The 24,503-nt window shown below is 42.8% G+C and overlaps 2 protein-coding genes across 6 annotated transcripts in view; both read right to left on the bottom strand.

Moving 5' to 3' along the window:
- coro2aa (coronin 2Aa) overlaps positions 1 to 1,368 on the bottom strand; it is a 39,132-nt gene extending 37,764 nt beyond the window's left edge. Inside the window, exon 1 of the mRNA XM_041966862.1 lies at positions 1,172 to 1,368. Within this exon, the coding sequence (XP_041822796.1) occupies positions 1,172 to 1,186 (15 nt within the window). The 5' untranslated portion in view covers positions 1,187 to 1,368. The remainder of the gene's footprint in view (positions 1 to 1,171) is intronic.
- Positions 1,369 to 5,297: 3,929 nt separating this feature from the next.
- Positions 5,298 to 23,038, bottom strand: uso1 (USO1 vesicle transport factor). Of its 5 annotated transcripts, XM_041934125.1 has the most exons (27): positions 22,807 to 23,038; positions 21,879 to 21,965; positions 20,936 to 21,000; positions 20,702 to 20,778; positions 20,439 to 20,450; positions 20,093 to 20,146; positions 18,779 to 18,879; positions 18,580 to 18,682; positions 18,394 to 18,449; positions 17,757 to 17,877; positions 17,419 to 17,597; positions 17,177 to 17,317; positions 16,976 to 17,064; positions 16,715 to 16,869; positions 15,915 to 16,120; positions 15,749 to 15,769; positions 13,015 to 13,125; positions 12,664 to 12,782; positions 11,303 to 11,484; positions 11,064 to 11,185; positions 10,807 to 10,945; positions 9,390 to 9,556; positions 8,140 to 8,205; positions 7,483 to 7,581; positions 7,284 to 7,388; positions 6,927 to 7,142; positions 5,298 to 6,210 (listed from the first exon to the last, which is right to left on the bottom strand). In XM_041934125.1, exons 1-27 carry the CDS (start codon positions 22,870 to 22,872, stop codon positions 6,133 to 6,135), a joined length of 2,937 nt encoding a protein of 978 aa, XP_041790059.1. In that variant the 5' UTR covers positions 22,873 to 23,038; the 3' UTR covers positions 5,298 to 6,132. The 5 variants fall into 5 exon arrangements, with proteins under 5 accessions (XP_041790059.1, XP_041790061.1, XP_041790060.1 ...); XM_041934127.1 differs by lacking the exon at positions 20,093 to 20,146; XM_041934126.1 differs by lacking the exon at positions 15,749 to 15,769.
- Between the last annotated feature and the right edge of the window lie 1,465 nt (positions 23,039 to 24,503).

Consider the following 24,503-nt stretch of genomic DNA (forward strand, 5'->3'; position numbering starts at 1 on the left):
TATGAATCAGAGGCTTCAACCAAAGATTATTTTCATTGATCGTTCATTATTCTGATTGTTTTATGTGGAGGATTAGAAAAAAAAAACAACCATTAGACGACAATGTGACATCTTCAGATTTCTTGTTCTGTCCGACCAATAATTAAAACTTTCAATCAACATCTTTATATCATTTTAGACCTCCCAGTTAAATATTAAGGATTACTGGTTTCTAAATTGAGATGTAGAAGGTTTTTTTTAAAAAACTGAAATAATTTGTAAGTTAATCGATAGATAGATTCACCAGGAACGATTCTGATATTTGATTCACTATTAAAACAAAAGTATAGTATAACAGTATTTTTTTGTTTGTTACTTGGTGGGATTAAACCTTGAGAAATTACAACGACCATATTCATCATTTTTTAAAAATAAACAATTAATAAGTTAATCAAGAAAATAATCAACAGATTAACTGATAATAAAAATGATCATTAGTGGCATCAGCTCCTGTTTTCAGAGCACATGAATCTTTGCAGTTTTAGCAGTTTGCAGTGAATCATCATCGTCACAGATAATTTCTCATTCAGTGGTTTATCCTCCAAACTAAATGAAGAATAATTTATTTTAATTTTTCCCGGTTTCAACTCCTCAAATGTGAGGATTTGCTGCTTTTTTTGTCTTATATGATCATAAACTGAATATATTTGACTTTTTGTGGACTATTGATCAGCTATCGAGTTATTTGAAGACCTTGAACTGTGGTGAAACAACCATTAAGCATTTTAATTTTAAAACAATTGATCAAATAACGATTAGTTTGATTCCACACTGATCATATTCATTTGAAGTTGTATCGATGAGGAAACGATCATGTCACTTTGATAAGACTCAGCTGTGCATCTCAGTGTCAGATCCCAACATCCTGTTTCTGCTCAGGTGGGTCAAAAGCAGCATGAAAGACGCTCTCAGGTGTGCGGGAGGTGGGTTTAAATGGAAAGAGTCGGTAAAAACAGCCTTACTAACACTTTGCCGGCCGGGGTTGGAGGCTGGGAAGCCGCGTGGCAGAGCCGCAGCCCGGAGCCACGCTGCAAGTCCAGAGCCTGAACCCGAACTGTCTGAGCCCGCAGCCCGCAGCGCCGCGAGCACGACCGCCGACACCGCTGCACACTTCAAACCGGCCAGAACTCACCTTTGACACGGTCATACGGTGCGAGATGCGTCGGCGGGTGCTGCTGGTTTTCCCTGAGGAGGACTCAGTGAAGTGGAGCTGGTGGTGGTGGTGCTGGAGCTGCTGGGTGGAGGCGAGTCGTGTTATAACATCGGTGGTTGTTGCATGGTGGTCACTGAAGAGTCATGATGCCCGGGCCGACCTTGAGAGTCCCAAAGAGAGAGAGAGAAAGGAAAAGCTCACAATCAGAGCAAATCGCTCCTGAACACACCGCAGCCAGCATGAGGAAGAAAGACAACATGAGGAGGAGGAGGAGGGCGGAGGATGAGGAGAGATGCGAGCACAGGATGCGACGAGAGGGAGGGGGGGAGGTAAGGAGGGAGGGGCGAGGCGACCCAGGTTGATTACAAGCATGTTGATGAATCTGAAATCTTTCCGTAAAGTGCAACTGCAGCCTTTAAAAACTGATTTCTGACATCAGATGACAGTTAAACCCTTCAGCGCAGTTTAATCCCTGCAGGAATGAGGCCGAACATCATTTCTTACATAAACTCGAGGCTTTATTTTAGTTTTTGCATGAATTTTCTCAGCTGCTTGTTTAAACGATGCTTACATGGAGTGTGTGAGGAAGTGATGTGTGTTTTAACAGGTGCAGTGACGTCACCAGGGTCGCTTCCAATTACTGGTCATTTGTCTCATGCTTTAATTCCCGTGTGGAGTTTAGTGATATTTATGCATCATTATTGTTGTATTTTGCATAATTTTTTTGAATCCTTGTTTTGTGTTTTTTTTGTATGCATCTTTGCTGCAATATACTGCGTCATGTTGTTTTTTAATTATAAGAATAAAACTAAAACAAAACAATCGCAGCTGTTAAAGACCATTAAAGATGATGTATATGTTCTAACATTTAAACACATTATAGTCTTTCTGCAATCTGCTTTAAAAGACTTTAAGAAATATGTCATTTTGACCTGAATAAGAAAAATGTTCATATTTGAGGAAAGTTCGTCTTTGTGAGTGACATATTTGTGAGGATGAAATGAGAAAGGCCTTCATGTGATTAAAACTAGTTTTAATCTAAACGACACACTCAGCGAACCCGGAGCGCAGGCTGGTGATCGGTGGAGGTCTGAAGCTGCAGTTGACGGGTCCTTGAAGGCGACACAGAACACAATGCAGCACAGAGGGAAGAAGCAGCTCCGCCTCGAGGCCCTGAGGCCAGTGGAACTGGTGAAATGGGGTCATCCCAGTATACAGCTGTCAGAGCGCTGTTTTACACACCACAGTGTTTGCATGGATCCCATATGTTGTTGGCTGTGTGTGTGTGTGTGTGTGTGTTATAACCTTCCTTTCAGGAGAGAAAAAGTACAAACACACTGTCCTTTGCTTAAATTGTAATTATTAACATTAAACATTAACACTAACTGGAATATAGAAAGTCACGTTAGTTAATCGGTTTTCAGGTATCTTTTTAACAATTTCACCCCAAACTTGTTTAAATCCGCCACGTGTTTCTGATTAAATATGTGAAAGAACATAAAGTTTGTCATTTTGTGAATGATGCTTGGTGCACATCTGTATTTGAGGGAGTGTGTTGCCCCCTAGTGTTGAAGCGCCGCCATCACACGAGTATTCAGGATAAGAAGGAGAACTTCCCTCATGGGTGGAGGTGGTGTTCAGACATTACACCTTAGCCAAAGCCAATTCATTTTCTGTCAGTCTGCTTATTGAGTCGGGTTAAGCTTCATTTTTAATGAAACATATTTTATGTATGTTTTATATGGGTTAAAATGTTGCAACTAAATTTGTCAAATAAACACAGTGAAGCAAAAGTACAATAAATCACTCTGAAATGTACAATTACTCAGAATTTCAGTACAGTACTTGAGTAAATATACTGAGTTACTTGTCATAAATATGATTGATTATGAAATATGAGAATAAAATGTGACTTGTTTCAGTGTGGAGTCTTCATTGTTCTTCCTCGTGTGTGTGTGAATGTACATTTCTGCCAGCTCCTTGTGCTTCCTCCTCCAAATCTAATGTAGTCATGGCGACTGGAAAGAAAGGCAACACCTTAACCGGCTTCTTTGATCAGTTCATTTTTCTTCATGTCACATGGTGACTTCATATCTTCAAAAGTGAACATCAAGAGAGACGTCACATTTCATTTTCCTTTAAAAAAACAAAAATGACCTCGAGGAGAATTATTGGAAAGTTCATCTCCGTCCGTCTGTCCTGTACTACGAGTTTGTCAGGTACAACGCTTCATGTCTCCATGTCTGCTGCCTTCAGAGCTCTGTCACCAAAGCAAAATGCACAGAATACCTGCACTGATACAAACTCCATACCTTCTTCCAAATACTGCGTTACTACCTGAGAGCTCGGTGCTCATTGGACGGACCACACCCATCTTCAGCCTTCATTTTGATCTCAAAGACACACCTGTAAAAAGTCGTGGCTGCACTGATGTGTTAACGTGATGACAAAGTCTGCCCTCATAGACAGACAGACATATATTCATGTTCTTGCCAAAGGACTGATCATTTATCTGTTGCCAGAAATGACATATTCCACATTCTTGAGTAGCCATGTTTAGTGTTGTATGTCATCAACAACCATACAGTTTCAGTAAAGCACACACACACACACACACACACAGGGGTGCAAACCACAGCCACCATCAAACACAGCTGTCAATCTGATCTCAGCCACACACCTGCACACTTTCCTGACTGCATATTTCTTTAACAGCTGTATGTTTTGACCAAATCTGTCCACAGACAGACAGGCAGACAAACACCTGGCAGGTGGGTCTCGCCAGTAGGTGTCTCCTGGACCACACTTTTGCCATGACGACAGACACACAGACTCACGAGGCAACAGCAGAACCAGCTGTCCCCTCCTGATCAGACTCAGGCTGAAGCGGTTCAGGTCCTGGGGCGAGCCTCGTCATCTGGGCCTGCGTGGAAACAAACAAAATGTTTTTCTGCAGAAGCCTTCAGACTGCTTCCAGCGTTTCTAGGTGTGGTTTTACTGGAAAAGAAAAAGTGTGAATCACCCCCTCAGTCCTCTGCCTCCTGGTGCCCCTGAGGCTCAGCGGTCAAATAGTTGAACTGCTCGGACAAGTTGTCTGGCTTCTAAAGTCTTCCTGCAGCGAACAACAAACATCTTCACTTACTATGGTGAAGAATGTAAGTTATTCTCTGTTTCTCAGCAAATGATGGAGGACTGGAGTCGGGCGGAATGGCTGCAGATGAACACACAGAGACACATTTCATCAAGTGGAGGCTTGTTTGTCTCATGTATAAACCCTGAAGTGAAAGGATGAGGTGGAGTTTGTCCTTCGTCCTCTTCTCTCAGTGTCTTTCTTATTTCTGTGTTTGTGTTTGGTGGAACTTTGTGGATGTTGTGTCTGTTTGTCTGTTTTTTGTTAACTTTTAATCGTAATATTATTTGATCTTTAGTCACAAAAGGGCTGCGGTTCAAAACATGGCCAAACTGTGACCCTGAATAACGTCCTGTTCGTGCGCAGCTGGGGATCATTGTTGCATCCTCCCTTGTAGAGAAACCATCCATCAGCAGAGGAGGTCTACTACACCCCTTGTCCCCCACCTACAGTGCCGTCCTGTCGTCCCCTCACACGAGGTTTAGCAACCATTCACATTTGGCTTCATGTGACCCTAATGACCGCTATTGCAACAGTCAGGAGCACTAACGAAGCAGTTAGGAATCAGTTACCTTGACAACCACCCCTCAGAGCTTACCTGTGACTCCCACCTGTTAGTTGGAACTGAAGCAGCCCCCTCCAGGAGAGGTGAAGCTTTTTCAAAGATCTACAACTAAGTCATGTTGTCCTTGCATCCTTCTCTTCCTCGTTCGTGTCGTCTCTTGTGCATCATCACTTGATGAAGGCATAAAAGTCTCCCAGAAAAAAATCATGAGCAAAGGTATCAAAAAAGTTTCTTCTGGTGTTCAAGTCCTCGTCCCAGTGGTCCTCAAGTTCAGTGTCAGAAAATGTGAAGCAGCAAAGCCTGAAAACACCAGAAGACACTGAAGCATGTTTAAAAGTTGTCCAGCTCCTTATTCAGACATAAACAACCCTGAAAAGACAAATACAAAACTCTCATTGGATTTAGTAAAATTTAATTTATCTACAATTATTCCTCCATACAAGCATACAGACTGATAGATTCTTTATTCATTTCAATGTGGCTCATAAATTGATAAGTTACACGGTATCATACAGAAGCTGGAGGACAAAAAGTTGCAAAAATATCTTTTTTGTCTTTACATCTTTTCTGTCAGTGTTTTGCAGCATATTGTAGAGCGGTTAGGTCGTGTCGTCGATGTGAAATGGAACAACTCTGAGTGCTGGAACACTGTGACACACTGAACTCCATCTGATTGGGGTGTGAAGACGAATTCGGGGCGTGGCGCGGTGACACATAGCAGGCGACGCTAACGCTGTAGGCGCACCCGGTGGGAGCAGCTGAGCAGGATGGGAACGAGCCCGAAGAGCTCGCCAGCACGTTCACGGTCAAATGAGAATCATTTCAAACCTGTTGCTACATTTTAAACCCTCTTCTCTAACTTTCCCGGGTGACTCGTGTGCCAAAAGTAGCGTAACACTGCAAGACAGCACATTACAGACTGCTAAAATCCATCGAGGACAGATGGTGAAAGTGGAAGAGATGAATGCACTGATGTGTTCGAATCGTTTCGCTGTCATTGAAAAGTTAGGAACCACAACCTGGACGACAAAAAAAAGTCCAAATAACTAACATGTACATGTGATGTGACAACGGGGGGGGGGGGGGGGGGTGACGGAAAACAAAGCATGGCAGCTGGAGAGAGAAACTGCTTCAATATATTAGTCCTATGCTTCAGTTCCTCTGTGGGTTTCTGCAGTCTTTTCTTGCCTGCTGGCAGATGAATTCCCAGCTCTCTCCTTTTTCTTCTTTTAGTGTTTTTCTTCTCTAGTCCTCATCTTCGTCGTCCTCCTCGTCGTCGTCGTCCGTTTGGTCCCTGGCGTCGAGGTCGTCTTCATCGTCCACCTGCAGGGAAAGTGTCACAGTCTAACTAGAGCAAACACACAGAGGACAGCTGAGAGGGCAGGACAGGAAGCACCGTCTCTGAAGTTTATCATGAAGCTACAGTCACGACGTCTGAGAGTCAAAGCTGAGCAGAACGACCTCGACAACGGACTTCCATTAAGATTTAGTCTCCTAGCAACACAATTACTTTGTCACTTGATTAACTAGCTGTTGACCACTTTTAGTTATTTCAAATGTTATTTCACTTTTTCTGCTCCTGTATTTTGCGGTGAGTGGTTCTCAAACTGGGGGGCCCTCCCGCTGCAGTGGCTCTATGCCCCCTCTGGGGGGGGCATAGAGCCACTGCAGCGGGAGGGAAAATTACAGAGTGAAACAAAGTCGAATAAACATGATTAATGTTAGCTGATGCTATCATGCTTAACTTTATTTCACTAGAACTCCTAAAAAAGTTGAGGTTTGTATTAGTTTTATTAGTTATTAGTTGCTAACAATGGGGGGGGGGGGGGGCTTCTGAAGGTGGGCATGAGAGAAAAGGTTTGAGAACCAGCGGTCTATGCAAACCTCTGCTCTCCACAAGTCTGGATGAGTGAGGTGACTTAAAACTGCATTTACGTGTGGACGAAAAGCCAGAACGCGTGGAACAAGCTACGTGTTGAAAACTACCCGTGTGGACGGGAAACAGGTATCAAAAAAAATATCACTCGTAGTGTGTCTACCGTCTCTCCCAGGTCTTTGAGTCTCTGTTTGAGACTGTGGATCTTCTGGTCCTGGTCTGCGAGCAGCATCAGCAGGTCGTCCTGCTCCTTCTTGGACTCTTGCACCTCCGTCTGCAGCTTTGCTTTCTCCGTCTGCAGGATGGCCACCGTGCTGGTGGCCGACGCCAGCTGCTGCTCCAGCTCCGCCCGGGTCTCCGATGACCTCTTTGCCTCCTCCTGGACCAGTGAAGAAGAAAGAGAGGACAGAGGGGGGAAGGTGGAGGGTGCAGATGTTGAACAGGATGATGCATTAATACAAATAAAGGTCAGAGGTAATGCTTCAGAGATCACAGACAGCTGAACAGTTATTCTACTCACCTTGAGTTTCTCTGTCTCAGTCATCTGTGCTGTGAGTCTGCTGTCCAGTTCTGCCATCTTGGCAGCGTCTAATGAGCCGTCACCACCGGCGACTGCGTCCGAGGACTGAGGGAAACCAGTGGAAGGTTCATTAGTTCAGCATCTCTACAGAATAATGTGATATATTTGGCATAAAATGTCATATTTGCATGATATTTACCCCAGCTTCAGCTCTTCTGAGCAGGTCTTGTCTCTCTGTCTTCATCTGGTGGATCTCTGCAGACTGGGCCTGGATCTGACTCCTCAGAGCCTCCAGCTCCTGCAACAAACAAAGTCAACCAACATTTGCAAAAATGCCTGTAAAATATAAATGCATGGCCCGAAAAGTGCTTGAGGCTGAAGTTTGGAGGTTAAATCTGGTGATGATCTAAATGTTTGTTATTGTCAGAGACGCCAAACCCAACAATGAATTCATCATGAAACAAATGCTGCCTGTGTAGCCAGAGCCTGAGATATTCTTACTCTGCTGTGCCATAGGCCTCCATTTTTGTCCAAAAACTATTAAAAACACATAAATAATTCACACTGTTACAGTAAAATGTTCCTTTATTACCACGAACATGAGCACAGCAGTTTATTGTGTACTGCTGCTGTGAATACTCACAACATCTCAGCATCTTTGTGGACTATTTCTTAAGATTTACGTCTCCAATAGGAACAAACAGGCTCGGGGCTGAGTCACAGAAGGTGAGGAAGCATTTAGAGGCACAACGATGCTGCTGGTTTTTGTCTTTTTGTGGGATTTGTCGACAATAATAAAAACCAGAATAATAAAAAGCTGCATCCTTCAGGGAAAGTGTACAATGATGAATCCCACCTTGAGCAGTTCTGTGTTGTCTGACGCTCCTGCTGAACCTTCTGCTGTCTGTGACGCCCCCGACCTCTGCAGTTACAAACAGGGAGAACATTACACATCAGTGATGCACTGTCGCTCCATTATGACCACCATTAAAATCATTATCATGATTATTTTGATCAGAATTGAGATCACGATTATTTAACACGACTACTCTTTGACTTTGGAAACATACAATTAAACTAAACAACATAATATATATTTAATAATAATATATGCAAAGATGTTTGAATATGATTTATATTGTAAAGTGATTTTTATTTGGTATATAAATGTGTACCACCTGTACCATCGCAGCACAGATAGTTTTATCTCCATTATCTTGTTTTAATAATAGCTGGAGGCTGAAATTGTAGTTGAAAATAAAATGTGATCAACCGCCTAGCCCTGCTGTCACGTCACGAATCGGGCTGCCGCTCACTCATTTCAGCTAATCTGCTGACGGTGCTCTTGATCGATCTGTTAACTGTTCAGTCTGTAAAATGCTGCGTCGCAGCTTCTCAGAGCTGAAGGCGACGTCTGTAATGATCTTGTTTTGTCAGACCGGCGGTCTGAAACACAAACTCAGTCAGTTTAGCAGCTAATCATCATTCTGAAGAGAGTTTTTCCTTAATCGATGAATAAACTAGCTGCCTATTGATTTTCTCTCTCTCTAAACACACACACACTTCGAGCCCTCGGGGAAGAGTTTCCCAAATAAGGTTTGAAGTTGTGCTGTAAGAACATGTTTGTTGGTTTAAGTAGCTGCGGCCTGCTTGAACATTGTAGTTGGCAACGATCGTGTCGTGTTATCAGGCTGTTGCCACAGCTGTGAAGGTGTGGTTTGACGTTCAGTGTAAGTCATTTATTACGCCGCCGTTGTGTAACGATGTCGACTGTTTTTCAGGTAACGGTGAGTCGACGATGGCGTTCTGGCGGTCGGACAGGCCGCCGCCTCTGTTTGGGAAACACTCCTCAGGGTGTCACCGAGCTGTGTGTGGCCTGCACGGCTCATTCCCCTCCCCTGAAGCTTCCACAAACACACACACACACACACACACACACACACACACACACACACACACACACACACACACACACACACACACACACACACACACACACACACACACACACACACACAGTGATTCTGTGTGTGTGCCTGTGGCCCCTGACAACAGATACGACAGCACACACACACACACAGATAGTGTATGTACACGTTTACTAACCAGGGTGCTGATGAGCGCCTCTTTGTCACTGAGCTGTGTCTGAAGGAGTGTGTGCTGCTTGCGGAGCTCCTCCACCTCCTCTCTGAGTTGTGTGAGCTCCTCCGTCTGCAGCCCGTTCACCTGTGAGCCGTCTCCCTGGCTGTTAGCCTGACTCTGGTTGTCCTTACCTGAAGTTACAAACACACAATAAAGTGTCAGATTCAACAGGAAATGTTTGGTGAACAGCTGATAAAACAGCCCTGGGAGTCTGCGTGAATTAGCTGCGCTGTTAACTCGAGATGGTATTTTACTGTTATTACATTAGCTAGCAATGATTCACTTGTATTAGCAAGCAAGCTAACGTTACCCATCATTAGCTAACTAACCATAATAGCAGAATATATGTAGCATGCTTCTCAGGAATGTTAGCTTGGCCTTAGCCTGTGTTGTGATGGTTAGCAGACTCCATTTCTAAGGAATGTCTGTTTACAGCCTAGGTTTTGCTCAGTTTTTAGCCATACTTCTAGACGGACCTGAAAACATTTTAGTCTCTACATTCTTTAGATAAGGTGTTGTGGACTGCAGAGAGGAAAGGAAACCACGGGAGCTATCAGACAGGTTTTCAACAAATCCAGTTTAACCACATTAACTTCAACACAAAGTGTCTACTTTCAACATCTGATTAATATTTGATAAATATCACTTCCAGTCTGAGCCTCTGTATTCACTGTAGTCTGATGGACTATTCTGGTGCATTCACTGTCACTTTCACAGATTTAGCACAACGTCACATTTTGGGAAATACGCTCACATTAGCTTTCTTCAAGCGAGTGTTTAAAGTTAAAAAATGTGCTTCCAAGAACCTTTAAAGCTGCTGCATCTTATTTGTTTAATCTGTACATAAACAGAAATGTGAAATTCATTTGTTTAGAGTCGGGGAAGCTACGTGATGAGACACATTGACTATGCACTGAGTACTTCTGTGAGGCATCTCAGGCATTAGCAAGGACCACCAGATACAGTCAGGAACAACAGGTTTTAGTTCATGTTTCTGTGCAGGCATGATGGTACCAAACTTAGCAACCTCACTGAGACGACAAGACACCATGAAATCTTTCTGTTGTTTGCCAAGAAAATGTTTTATGAACCCCCTAAAATCACAAATTGTCATTTTCACACAGTGTTTGTGAAAGAAAGCTATAGTTAGTATAGTTAAAATGCTGATCTCTAATCCTGCAGGTCGCTGCCCTGTGCGCACTGTTGTAAAACTGCTTGTTGTAAAACTTACTATCTTCAGGAACGGTGGCCAGAAATATGAAAACAAGAGCCAGGACACAGAAATTTAACGTAATCAGTATTTCTTGTGTTAAACTCGGGACCTGTTTTTTCTTAAGGACGCAAAACACCTGTTGGCAGCTATCCAATGAGGTGAGCCCACCTAATTTTAGCTTGAGGATGTTGTACTGATCTTTGTGCTGCTGGATCTGGGACAGCTGCTGGGTGATCGTTGTCTGCAGCTGGTCGTTCTGAGAGGACATGGTCGACACCTGCTCTTTCAGCTCCTGGATCTGAGCGTCCTGACGATCACACAATCAAAATGAAACAGTCAGCAGGAGAGAACAACGAATATAAGTAACATCAAATTCACACAAAAGCAAAAACCACATGCAGAGGTGAGAACTCAGCTCTGTTTACCTGTTCTCTGATCAGCTCTTTATACTGAGTTACGATGTTGTCATGTTGCTCTAAAGTCTTCTTCACCTCCTCTTCCTTCTTCTCCTCCTCACTGGATTTGTGAACTGCTTTGGTAATCATACCTGTAATGATAATAATGATAACAATAATAATTATTATTATTATTATTTGTAAGAAACTTTGCTGATTCTCATAATAAATTAACTATCGCAGAACGTCCAGAACGGTCTCTGACTGACCCTCCAGTTCTTTGACCAGCTTGGTGAACTCGTGGTCGAACAGCATCTGCTCTGGAGACGGGAAGACAGGCTGCGGCTTCTGGGCCGCCCGCGAGTACAGCTCATGTTTGGTGATGAAGCCCAGTTTCTCCACGAAGTTTTCCTTTCCGATCCGCTTCTCGATGAGCTGCTTCAGCTTCTCTCTGAGGGGGACAGAGAAGACAAAGCAGGTCTTAAACAGGATGACCTGATGAAAGCGCAGCAGTTTTGACCTCTTCAGACTTCTGGAAGTAGGTGAAGTTGTGCCTGAAATCCCCACTCTGCTTCTAAACTGGTCTTAAACAGGACACGGCTTTGCAACAGTCACTGCGTTCACGTGATTCGATATTTCCAGGCTTTTGAAGGAAACCCAGTTTGCTTTATTGGGTTAGGGTATTTAGGGGCTGTGTACCCAAAGCGTTTATCCCTGAGGTCAGCACATTTTTTTAATTGTTTGCAATTGGAGTGTTGCACATTTACAGCACGCTGCAAATGACAACAATGTGACAAGGCGCTGATTCTGTTCTGTGCCGAGTTTTTTTTGGTCGCCGAGAGTTGAGAAATGTCAAACTTTGGGTAAAACGCTGCATTTCAAACTGTCTTGTTCATACAAAAGTATTCCTTGAACTAACTTCAGCTCATGAACCAAACAGAGGGAGTCACCAAGATGATACCTCGGCCACAAGATCTCACCAACCCGCACAGACCGGCCGATCAGGACTTTCAGCGCCCCTTCATCCAGAGCGATGGACAGAGCATGTACCTTCCCTTGTGCCCACATTTTAACACTCACACAAACATTCAGCAACTCTGAAGTCACAGAAACCAAAGCGTCTGAAGGACTCCCAGCTTTTTCAGCAGGGAAAAAACACTTTGGTGGACACGGACCCTCAGAGAAGTTTGACTAACGTGGGTACAACTCTGGAAAAACTTGATTACTTGTCAATGCATGTGTTTTTTAAATGTTAATACACTGTATGTGCACATTAAGGGCACGGACGTACCAAAGTAAAGCAATGAGAGATCATCACTCATAGCTGTCTTTAACACCCAGATAATTAAATAAGTTAGGACAGCAGAATCATTTATATGATTCATGTATATATCATGCATATCACATGGCATGACATGACAGTTGATAACATATTAACTTCAATACACTTAAAATAAACCAGTTCAAATATGTGGCAGAACAACTGCATGTGAGTTGGGGGTTTTAGACTAACAAGACAACAGAACTTCATGCAAATATCTTTTTCTGATTTCCTGTTTGTGTGTCCACAAAATGTGATGCATTCATTCTGTATTGATATTTAGATAATTTTCAGGGTGCGTGATCTTACTTGGTGTAGTTTTCCAGTGAGTTGTCGTTGTAATAGATGCAGATGCCAAGAAGCAGCGCACACAGGCCCTGCACCAGCCGTTCATCCTCTCCCAGGTTCTCTGAGATCTGTGCCGTCAGCTGCAGGAGTCCCTGAGTCAAGGATTCATTCAGCAACACTCAGACTCGCTAAAGACTGTTTTTAAACCTGGAGGTGGAAGATGATGTCCCGCCTAAAAAGTTATACCTTAAAAATGAAAATACAGCGTTCACCTCAAAGATCTAAAGTAATTGTTTGTTATCAAAACTATGACTTAATCCTTAGTTTATGTAATGAAGCTGGTGTACGGTTTGCAAGCTGCCTCAAGGATACAAAGGGAACGTTTTCCTGATTGTGCAGAAAGTGTGTGACAGCTATCGGACAGTTGCTGATCCATGTGCACAGCAGCATGAGGAGGCCCACCCTGGTCTGCACTTTACTGCCCTGAAGAGCACACGACAAGAGAAGAGAAAGGTCAACATGTGCAGCGAGGTTGACAGTTGGCTGACAAGAGTCCAATGTAGAAAGACGGTATAATATTCCAGAGATAATAAAACATTTTGAGTTGAGTCAATGACCAGATGTTAAAATATGGGAGGTTATGTACTTTAGGGCACATGAGCATGAACAGCATCAGAATGGCAACCAGTGCTACGCTTTATTAGAATTTAAATCCTGGTCACAAACTTAAAGATTTAGCCCAGTTTGAGACATTAGGTAAGCAAAAGTTCTTATAATTTGCATTTGAGTTTGACACAAAACAACCAAGAAATCCAACAAATTCATTCAATTATTAAATTCAAATAGGAAAAAGAAAGTAAAAAGGGGGTTGAATATGAGTTGGTGATAAAACCAGCATTCATTTTGTTCACATTAGCCCAATTTCCTTCCCATCCTGACATGTTCGGAGCAAAAAACTGCATTTGATTTCCCAATCAACAAAAATATGGCAAAGGTTAAGTAAATCCATCACTGCTTAATTGGGAGCACTTCAATCACACCAACCATTAGTAGTTAATAAGGTTATAACAAACAAAAAAACAGGACACAGTCAAAATGAACACATTCAGCATATTCAAACAAGGTTATGTTGACCAGAGCAAGCTGTATTAACCTGCACGAATAAATGAATGTCCCTAAAAACTCTCATCTTTACCTCCCGCCATCATGTACTCAGCATGTTCACAGTTTTCAATTAGTTTGTGGTTTTGCGAGTGACTGCTGACTTTACTGTACTGCAGCTATCAGCACATGCAAAGCAAAACCTGCTAAAGGTGCTTTTAAAGGATGAAAAAAGAACTTTAATAATAAAAATGCTCATGCACTGCCATGAAAACAGCTTTGAGAAGCAGGTGAGAGGTTTAAGATTTACGACAGACATCAACCTGGATTTTCTTACCTCTTTACAAAAGTCTGCTTTCAATGGACACATAAGTAATAAAGCAGTTTGAAATAATTTATCTTAATCAGCTGAAAGGATGATTTAAATGGAGTTGGAATGTAAAATGATGAAAATCAGTACAGATTAAAACACAGAGCTACACGCTACGCTGTAGCTTCAGGCTGCTAATAAACTGGTGCATTAACACTTAATGCACATCATGCTTCAAGAAGAGCAGACTTCTTTCATCTGGTGAAATAAATGGTGCCAAAATTATCTAAGTATGGAGATCTGAGCGATGAAGGTGCGGGTAAAAACTTATCAGCATTCCAAACTACAAAAACTTACGAAATCACCTTTTCAGATTTAGTCTCCAAATGTGACGTAATGCAAAAATGAAGAGGAAAACAAAAGACAGGAAAATGACCACAAGTATTAATTGAACACACACTGGCCTCAGCAAAAAAATCAAACAGTGTTTGTGTTTGTGTGGATGATTGAGGCTGAAGCTACAGCCTGACAGTTAAAACCGAGCACTCCACCAAGTCATTGAAACCTTTACCTGAACCACCATTACAATGAAGAAAATCATCCAGACACAACATCAGCACATTACCTTTAATCTCAAAACTAACTGAGCCACATTCTTGTCAGCCTGGGGCGCCTGCAGTCTGGAGGGTATCACAGAAATAAAAATGCACTGCGGCTCCTTCCTCGCTACGACAGTCCAGTGAAAACCTGCACGTCTACTTTGTCACTTGGTAAATCCCAACTGGCCACACACCAGACGTCTGCACCAAACCGTGTATCTGGCCCCCTCGTTATGTCTTCTGGCTTGATGAAGTGATGTGGGTGCGCAGGTCAGGGTCCCAGTTTCCCTGATCCAGACTTCACCACACTTAAGACCAAGTCAGGCAAAAGCAAGGCTTGTCGAGCGATAGCAAAGACTTTCACCAGGAAGGTGCACAGCAGTTCATGCATTTTAGGAGACTACCCACTGCAGAAAAAAACAGAAGAACTGGCAACTCCAGGGGATGCATGAAGAGAGTAATGCAAACTCTGGGAGAGTTGGTCAAATACGGCTGAATAACTCGAACCTTCATCTCAACAGTACAACTGAAACTATATAAACTGTTAAATCTTCTGGCACCTGCACTGTGCATTTTTAAGCAGGTACAAAAACAAGCAGGTGTAAACAAAAGACTAAGACAACCAAGAGTGGATACCTCTCACTCTGACAGGAAAAGACCCAAAAGCTGCTGAACAAACAGATGAGGGCTTGCAGCGCAGCAAACAGTCAAAGGACACAGCTCAAATTAGCCGCTAGGATGATATCATCTGAGATAAAAGCACTAAAAACAGCTGCTGCGTCCCTTTTCTCTGAACCTCTCGAGTGCACACTTGCGTACTTGCCCACACTCCAAACAGTGAACACGGTGGGAGGAACTAGAGCTTCCAAATCTGTGGGGAGGAGAGCACCCGTGTGCCACCCTGATGAGGAATAACTGGGTCATGGCAATAAGTAAGGGACGAAGAAGTGGTAGTAAAGAGTTAAAGGGAAGCAAGATCCCCCAACACGTGGGCCAACGAGAACCCTACTACAGATGCCAAGCCAAAACAACCAGCGTAGGTGCCGCCCAAACACTCAAAACACACACACAGACACAGTACACACACGTTACTCACCCGCCGGATGATTTTATCTCCCTGCAAAACCACAATAATGTGACACTGTTCTATTCACTGTTGTCGACACTTTATTTGTCAAAAACATGCCTGTTCTTACACAGTCCTTCCTGCCCCGACACACATAACCTGCCGGCGTCGCTCAGTGTCGCCGTCAGTGTCCTACCTGGGAGAGGATGTTGGTGCACTGCTGCAGCAGGGACACGGGGGGTTTTCCCAGGCTGGTGGCCAGTTGGACCCTCAGCAGCTGCTCCTTCTGGGTGAGGTTGTCCTGCAGGGCGTGAGCCAGGGCCACAGCGGCACACCAGTTGGACAGAGAGTCCGCTGAGAACAGGCCTCCGCACAGCAGCTGGCCCGCCGAGATGGAATTTGCTGGGGGGGGTAAATAAATGATTATAAATAAAGCGGGAAAGTATCAGGCAGAGTAAACAATAGTCGACCCATCGCTACATGAGAAAATGTGCACTGCAAAACTCCAAAATCACATTTATCATAACTTTTAGAAGAAGTCAAATTCAAAGACATTTTTATAAATTACACATGACTAGTAAAGTGCAAATTGAGCTTAACAGTGATAATCTGGGTCAATTCTACTGTCACTGAATTTACAGATAAAATATCATGTACAGGTAATATTTTTTCTACCAATTAAAAAAAACAACAACTGATGGATTCACTGCATTCAATATGTTTTTAGCCATCGTCTGTGAGGCAGATGCTTCTCCAACACCACCTATCAATTTTACAGTTTGACAGTAACTGTTCCAAATCAGAGATGTTATTATTCTACAGGAGGACTTCTTACTCCCTGTTGTGGGAGAATGAAGCTTCTCAAGTTTTGCACTCAGGAAGGATCATCTTTGGTGCTAATAACTTTTGCTCTGAAAAGGTGCGATACAGAAATCTGTTAAAATGTCTATGAACTCTTTTAAATTAACTGATAAGTTAAGTTTGCAGCTTGCTGACCATCAATGGTGGAGGGCAGCAGCGTAGCCACAATCTCGCCCTGGCCTTTCTGGTTTTTGTAGAGGAAACACTGGAAGCAGTAGAGGACTGCACAGCGGAGCACAAACGGCTGTCTCTCATTCACCATGGACATGAGCAGCACCACGATGGCTGGTCTACAAACAGACGAGGAGGAGGGATCAGAAAGTTAGAGTCTGTACAGTTTCCTATCAGATGGATATGAGAGATTTGATATCCTGGTTCTCCGGGGGTGTGGGTTACCTCGGTGGGTTTGAAGGAGCATTGACAGATGCAAAGTAGTCTTGGTTGACCTGGGAGCCTCTGATAACCTCTGATACAGTGTTGATGGTCTGAAAGAAAGAGGTCGGATCACAAGCTTGAATGCAGTTTATCTAAAAAGGAGCCAAGCCTTCTGGGTAAGCTGCTCCAGTTGTCTGCATTGGTTAGTACTGCTGTCATTACCTCAGTGAGGATGTCAGCAGGCACACCGGTGGCCATGAGGATGGTGCACAGCTGCTGCAGCAGACCACACTGGTACATGGACTTCTGACAGCTGGCTGTAGCTCCAGGAGAGTTCACAGGAGACACCATGACTCGCACCAACTGGGAACAGAGCATTGTGCAAGACGTCATTGAAACAATATCCCATTGTTCTGCTCTTTAATCTCTAATTCAGTTAAAGCAACATGGCTGTTGTGTGTTACCTGAAGCATGAGGTGAAGGTTGGTGACCTTCTGTGCAGACCAGCCGGAGTTATCGTCGCCCACCTCAAACCAGGGCTTCATTCTCTGAATGTAGGAGCCCTCTTTGAAGAAGTTCTGATTGGAGCTGTTGTTCTTCAGCAGGTTGAGCAGCAGCAGCAAACAGTCCTCCACCACAATACCTGCACCGAGGGGAAAAGGATGTACAGAACACACGTCAGGACATTATATCACAAGAAAAACAACAATCTTATTCGTTTTATGAACAGAAAATACAAGAAGTGTGTCTGTACTTAAATTTCTAGAGAACATTTTTTACTGAATCTCAAAAATCCTTTTACCTCCATCACTGCTGCCCTCTTCTGTGATGATATCTAAAAGACGCTCAAATGCGTTTTCAAATGCCACAATTTTCTGAATGGCAGCATTGCTTTTGGTCAGCTGTTGAAGCAGCAGCAGGCCCTGTTGGATAAGAAAAACAGGTCGTCAGGCATCGCCTGAAAATAAGATCGTGGGCATTCAGACTTAAATCGGCCTCCTGCGTTGTTTGAGTGCTTTGGTGGGAGCATGTTGTTTAAGGTTCCAGTGAGACAGGAAATACAATCCAGAGAGTCCAGTTTGAGCAGCAGATCTGTGACTGTGAAGGATTCTCAGGTGGCATCGTTTAGAAAACTCCTGACGCATCATTTGTACCGCTCTGCAAAGTTATCACGGCTGCAATTATTCAACCTTTATCGCAACAATTGTGAGGTAAACATTAGAAATACAGGGTTCACGCTAAAAATCAACCAGGAATGCGTGTGATGAGCCAACACGGCACCTTGCCAGGTACAACCCTGCCTTTTGTTTGCCGGAGCCCTCTGTAACGGCAACACCGCTGCTCTGACAGAGCTAAAGACGGTCTGACGTGGCCTTCAAAGGCTTTTGTAGGTGGTTTATAACAAATTGGCAGCTCAAGCAGCAGGGACAGGTACTCACGTCATTCCGAATGACTTCTCGAGAGTCTGCCAACAGGTCCATCAGTCTGGAAACACCTGCGGATGAACAAACATACAAACAGATGCCCTCAGTAAGGGGATCCAGAAAAGACTGAAGGTGCAGGTCCTCAGTAAAATCCTGACATTACAAAACAAGTTTGATGAGGTGTGGAGAGGAAAAACTCACCCATGGGGCTGACCAGAATGATACCCTGGACCTGGACGCCCTGGTTCTTCAGGAGAGCAGTCAACAGCTTCACTCCAGGCCAACGTACGTGGAAGTCAAACTCCTAAAAACCACATCAGTGCATAAATATGTCAGGCAGTTGTTTAGAGAAATATAATAACACAGACCTCCTGCCACAGGAGCAGAAACAGTTCAGTACCTCCAACAGAGTGAGAAGCAGGGTCACATGTTCGGGGTCCTCAATGAACTTGTCTGTGAACTGGACTCCCAGGTCATCTGCCTGCTTCTGTGCATTCTCATCTGTGGAGGAGATTAAAGGTTGAAATTAACGTCTCTGATGAGCCCTAAAGCAGGAGTCTTCAGTTCAGTGAAGGAACCAGCTGGTTTGTTCACAGCAATCAGCCCGAGTTAGACGAGACTGCAACACTTATTCATCTCTGGTGATTTTCTGCTACTGAATAATGACTTTACAAAGAATATGGACATTTATCGAAGAATCGTGTACACGCTCAGAGTGATACTTGTGAACACGCCTTCTGGAAAAATAAAGGGTGACACACAGATGAGGGGACAGTTGGGTGGGAGGGTGAACATGATGAACTAAGGGTATACATCTACAGGGTATAACTAGGAACACACATTTTATATGGGAAGAGCTGAGAGCTTCAGGCTGGTTAGCAACACCACTGCACTGACAATAAGTGTGTACCCAAACGAGTAATCTGGCCATAACGTAAAAGGTTTTTAAACAGCATTTAGCGATGCAGATAGTTTTAGATGTATTTACCCGTGTTTTGATTTCTGCTACCACCCAACAAGACTGGAAAGAGTGCAATTTTGTTCGTAGCATTGGAAAATTATATGAAAAGCTGCAACAATCAGTATATTCATGTGAAGGGGATCATTCATAGCGATGAAACCACACATAATTATCACCAGCCTCTACATCTCAGTTTCTTTCAGCTCACTCTCATCATTGTTTTAGACCCAGCAGGCAGCTTTTTTGAATGAAAACGACCAACTAGTGAACAAAGTGGAGAAATTAACACCTGAAGAGGCAGATAGTTCCCTCAGGAGTTGGATGAGACAAAAAATAAAAGTTGTTTGTCAATACAACTTTATAATGGGCCAACAATAAATCACTTAAGGTAGGCTGCATAATATCTGTGTCCCTGATTGAACAAGCCACAGGTCTCAAAACAAAAACACCAGATTCCACCGAGACAGTAAAGAATTCTGATTTTTTTGCAATCTTGGGTGAACTGATACTGAAAAACAGTACGTTTCCACCACAACAGTGGAAAAACAAACTGTTTTTCCACTGTTGTGAGGGAAGCAAAGGAGCAATGAGACATGACAGACAGAGATTCAGGGATGTGATGGTATTAGTGAAGCATTCTCGTTACCACCCGAACACCTTCTAGTCGCTTTTCCGGTGCCAACTGATTTTAGTGAAGTTAGTTATCTAGCATTACTATAACTACTGCTTGGATAGCTAGGTTTGAGTACTGACCAGGCATGGAAACAGGCTTATGCTTCCCTGAGAGAGGGATAGGGGTTACTGCATCTGCGAGAGCAGGGGAGGGGAGAGTAAGTTTAAAGCCTCACCCAAAAGCTAGCATTCATTTCAACCACTCAGAGGAAGTGTAAAATCAGCTGAGTGATTCTTGTGAAAACATGCCACGGCAACAGCCACGGCTTGGATTTTATCAGCCGTTTGCAATCTGTGCACTGCAGGAGGCGTAAACAAGAGTATTAATGTGCCCTTTTTCCACAACCCGACCAAGAGGAACTGATTGATTTGTAAGTGCTGCTGGTGGTTAGGGGGGGTGGCATCATGCACAGTCAAAGAGTTTTACCTTCTGATTCATCTGTAGGGTTAAAACATGGAAGAGAAGAGAGACGAGAACCTTTACATGAAGCAGTCATTTACAGTGTACAGAAGAGGGGAATGCAAATTGACTGTTGTCCAGTTGACATGAATTGAACTCATTTACGCATGCAAACAAAACAATGGCTCAGTCAGTCAACACTGTTTACAGTAGCCAAACAATTAGGAGGGATTATCTTCAAATCGAATGTGAATATAGTGATCTGTAATAACTGTGGGAGGGTTCAATACCTTGCTCTTCCTCGTCATCGTTGCAGATGATGTTGTACAATGTGTCCAAAGCATAGCCAAGGATTTCAGAGTCAGACCTGTTCGATTAGCAGGAGGAAGCAGAGTGAAAACAAAACACAGGTTTCATTGTTCAGAGAACTTGAATCAAACATAACACATCTACTACACATTACTTGTAGCTATTTCTGGGCCAATACCAGACCAAACGAAAACACTAACACTACATCAACATACCTGTCAGTTTGCAGTATGTTAATCAAGTGATCCATCGCCTGTGTGCCAACTTCCATGCGATATTTCTACAAATGTTAATAAGGAAGGCAAGGAGAGTTTAACTGTATAGCACTTTTCAACAATAAAGCAATTCAAAGTGTTGAATACAAGATATGACATGAAAGAAACACATTACTTATAAAATGCAGGAAGGCTACACGTCCACCTCTGTGTTTCTGACCAGTGCTGTCAGCACTGTGTGTTAATGTGCAACCCTGTGCCTCCTAAACCCCTTATTCATGCCTGATCAACTCATTACTCATGGTTGATGGGGCAGCCAGTATTAAAACTGTCCATGAACAGAACTGGTCAATGATCAGTTCACTTTGATCTTTTGATTCATGACAGTGGGACAACATGAGAAAACAAATGTCTCCATCTGTTTAGATGACATTAATAATAATAATTTTCTCTTTTATTGACAGCTACATCCGTAAATGAGAAAAATGTTAATACACTAAACACCTGGGTTAAAGAAGTACTGGAAGCATCACTAATGTTGATTAACACAAATCTCTCCCCACAAACTGCATCATACACACACACTCAGTTGCCAGTTTATTAGGGACATGTAGCTAAAACTAATGCAGTCTAATACAGCAGCCCTGTAACACAATCTGATTTAAAAGAAAGCTTAAATGTTCAGTTTTTATTGTTTTTCGAGTCTGAAAAGTGTAATAAGCAATCCAGCAAACCACAAACTCCAAACTGATCACACAGTTAAATCATCACTCTAACTACTGAACATTACAACCTTCATGAAAGGAGAATTTATTGCAAGGCTGTTGTACTAGACCATGTTAGTTAGTTAGTTAGTTAGTTTTAGCTAGGTGTACCTAATAAACTGGTAACCGCGTGTATTTCTGCTGCACATGTTCCCAGTAACTTTGTCTTTATACTTTACCTTAGAGAGGGACTTAAGAGCCCGAACAGCATCTCTGCGGTCTTCTAGGAGGGTCGAGGAGGCTACCCGGTCACACAGCTTCTGGATCTGTGAGTAGAGAAATCATTATTTAGTTTGCTTGTATTTCTACCTCATAAACAGCCGAGAGAAGGTTACTGCATTTGTATGACCTGGTGGTGTTTTGCATTTTGCAGATCAGTGGACATAATGTCACCTTATACTTCAACAAGGTATCACCACCTTTTGGACTGAGGGGTCATGAGATTATTGACAGGAAAGTAGATAAAAACATTTCTGTAACACAGAATTGTGCATATTTTTTCATGCTTACAGGAAAAAAATAACATTAAACTGGTAACATATGCCACATTGCTACAAGTTAAAGGGCCAAAAAGGTTGGGAAGCGCTGGTCTAGAGGACAGAATAACTACATTTTCTCCGAAAAAGGGCAAGAAACTCAGATTACAATGAACCCTTTGCGGCAGAATGAGACAAGAATCAAATGACAATACAGCAACTGAATGTGAATGTATTTAGCTTTTGTATCTTTGGGGGTTACTTAAAAATAAAGACACTGCAAGAAGGTGATAATTGAGGGACTTAATATTCGTTATTGTCTGTTTTCTTTCACTCATTTCCTCGTTCATTATAGCTACACGTATGGAAAACAGCAGACATGTCAGACAGCCCTGCTGCTGAATGACAGATATGCTACGTCGGCTAATTAGCCTTCTGACTAGCTCGTTGTTCTAATTTCGGGAGGCCACCAGTCTCTTAACAAATCATTCTATCTGTTTTTAGAGAAAAACACATCGTCAGTGTAGAGGTACATGTTTTATTGGTGACGTGTGTGTAGTCTGTTTGTCTGCTAACGTTACACAGTGGTGAACTGTCAGCTAGCAGCAGCTAGCCGGGGCTAGTTTCCTACCGTCTCCGCTCCGGACGGCTGCGGCCCGGCTGCCTGCCCACCCATCACTCCTCTGAAGAAGTTCATCTTTACAGACGTCCTCTCGGTGCCGTACTCAAAGCGTCTCTCCTTCTGAAAACCCCTAACACTCTCCCCTCAGTGGTCCGTGCAATAACTATATGAATAGAAAAGGAAAGAAGGTACACAAAAATGATCTTTACACTGTGTACAGCCAGTCCTACCCCGGAACACAAATGTGACGGCACTGCGCATGCGCGCAGACGTGGCGATACGTGGCTGATGAGCAGAGAAGTGAGTTCAGTTATTTAAAGGGCAAGAAAAACTCATTCATGGTCATATGTGTGTGAAAGATCACATCAATGCAAAGACCAGTTCCACTCAGTTACTACTGTGTGCAAAATACTGTAAAAGCAGTAGTGAAAATACTCCACTAAAAGTAAAACTTCTGAATTACAAACCTACTGAACTGAACGGACAGGTGTTTATCAGCAAAATACTTCAAGGAAGTGAACTCAATAAGCAGCAGACTGGCTTCTGTCACTGCTTAATTGGTATATACCGAATAACTAGAATATTATTACTGGTTCATAAACATGCAGTACCGTAAGAGGCATTTTAAAATTGCAAGTATACATACATGTGATGTATTTTACTCACATGGTATATGATACATTTGACTGTGTCCAAACCTGGAGACATGTTTTATTCCAGGAAAAGAGTTTCTGGGTCTTTGCTGTTGGGTAGTTTAATCTGTACCAGTGCATTATATCTTATAAATGTGTCATGTATTTTGTATATAAAATCTTAATCTGCAGACTGGCAACTACTGCTGTAAAAGTAGGAGTAGGAGTAGAACCATAACGTAACACAAAATGAAACTACTCCAGTAAAGTACTGGAGTATTAGGATGGGAGCAGTGTAATTTCCCTGTTTTTATGGATTAATAACTCTAACCTTGTAAAAGAAGACATGACCTCAGTGTCCTCAGTAGCAGCTGTACAGCTGTGACCACATCAGCCTCATGACTGCTCTATGTGTGGCTTCACCATAGTAACTCTTTAGCGTTTATTCTCTGCCTGTTGTTTCTGTCAGTCACAGGATCAAAGCAATGAGCTTAAACAAACCTTGTTCCTCCACACCTCCAAAAATAAGACAAGCTCATTCATGTACATTCAGTTATTAAAGAAAATAAGATTGTGTTGGTGAAGTGATGTTGGGAAGCCTGTCTGTGAAGCAACATGACTGAGTGTGGTCCAGCACCTGAGTCATAACACAAATGAATAAGGTGTCACAGAAAAACAGGGTCCAGCCCTTGTTTTAAAAAGCTTCGCTGAGGGTCTTTGGAAACATTTTCTGTCAACGATGGAACGGACACCGACAGCAGCTCTGATTTTTCTTCTGTGCTCACAGATACAAAACACAGGTAAGACGGTTTCCAGCCATTTTTCTTTAACAAGTTATTTAGAATATCGCATTGAGGACAGAGGCGTTTTAATCACTGACTGACAGGAAGCCAGGGCTGTAGGCTGAGGGTCTAATAACAGAGGGTCTGGGTGTTTTACACAGTGTCAAACCATTTGAGGCATATTTGTGTTCTTTGAGTCTATATAAAATAAAATGTTATTATGATCATTATTTTTATGGGCTCAATCCAATATTTTTTAGACTAAACACATTAAATTCATATGTTTGTATTT

The sequence above is a fragment of the Chelmon rostratus genome, chromosome 3 (assembly GCF_017976325.1).
Source record: "Chelmon rostratus isolate fCheRos1 chromosome 3, fCheRos1.pri, whole genome shotgun sequence".
NCBI classification, from domain to species: Eukaryota; Metazoa; Chordata; class Actinopteri; order Chaetodontiformes; family Chaetodontidae; genus Chelmon; species Chelmon rostratus.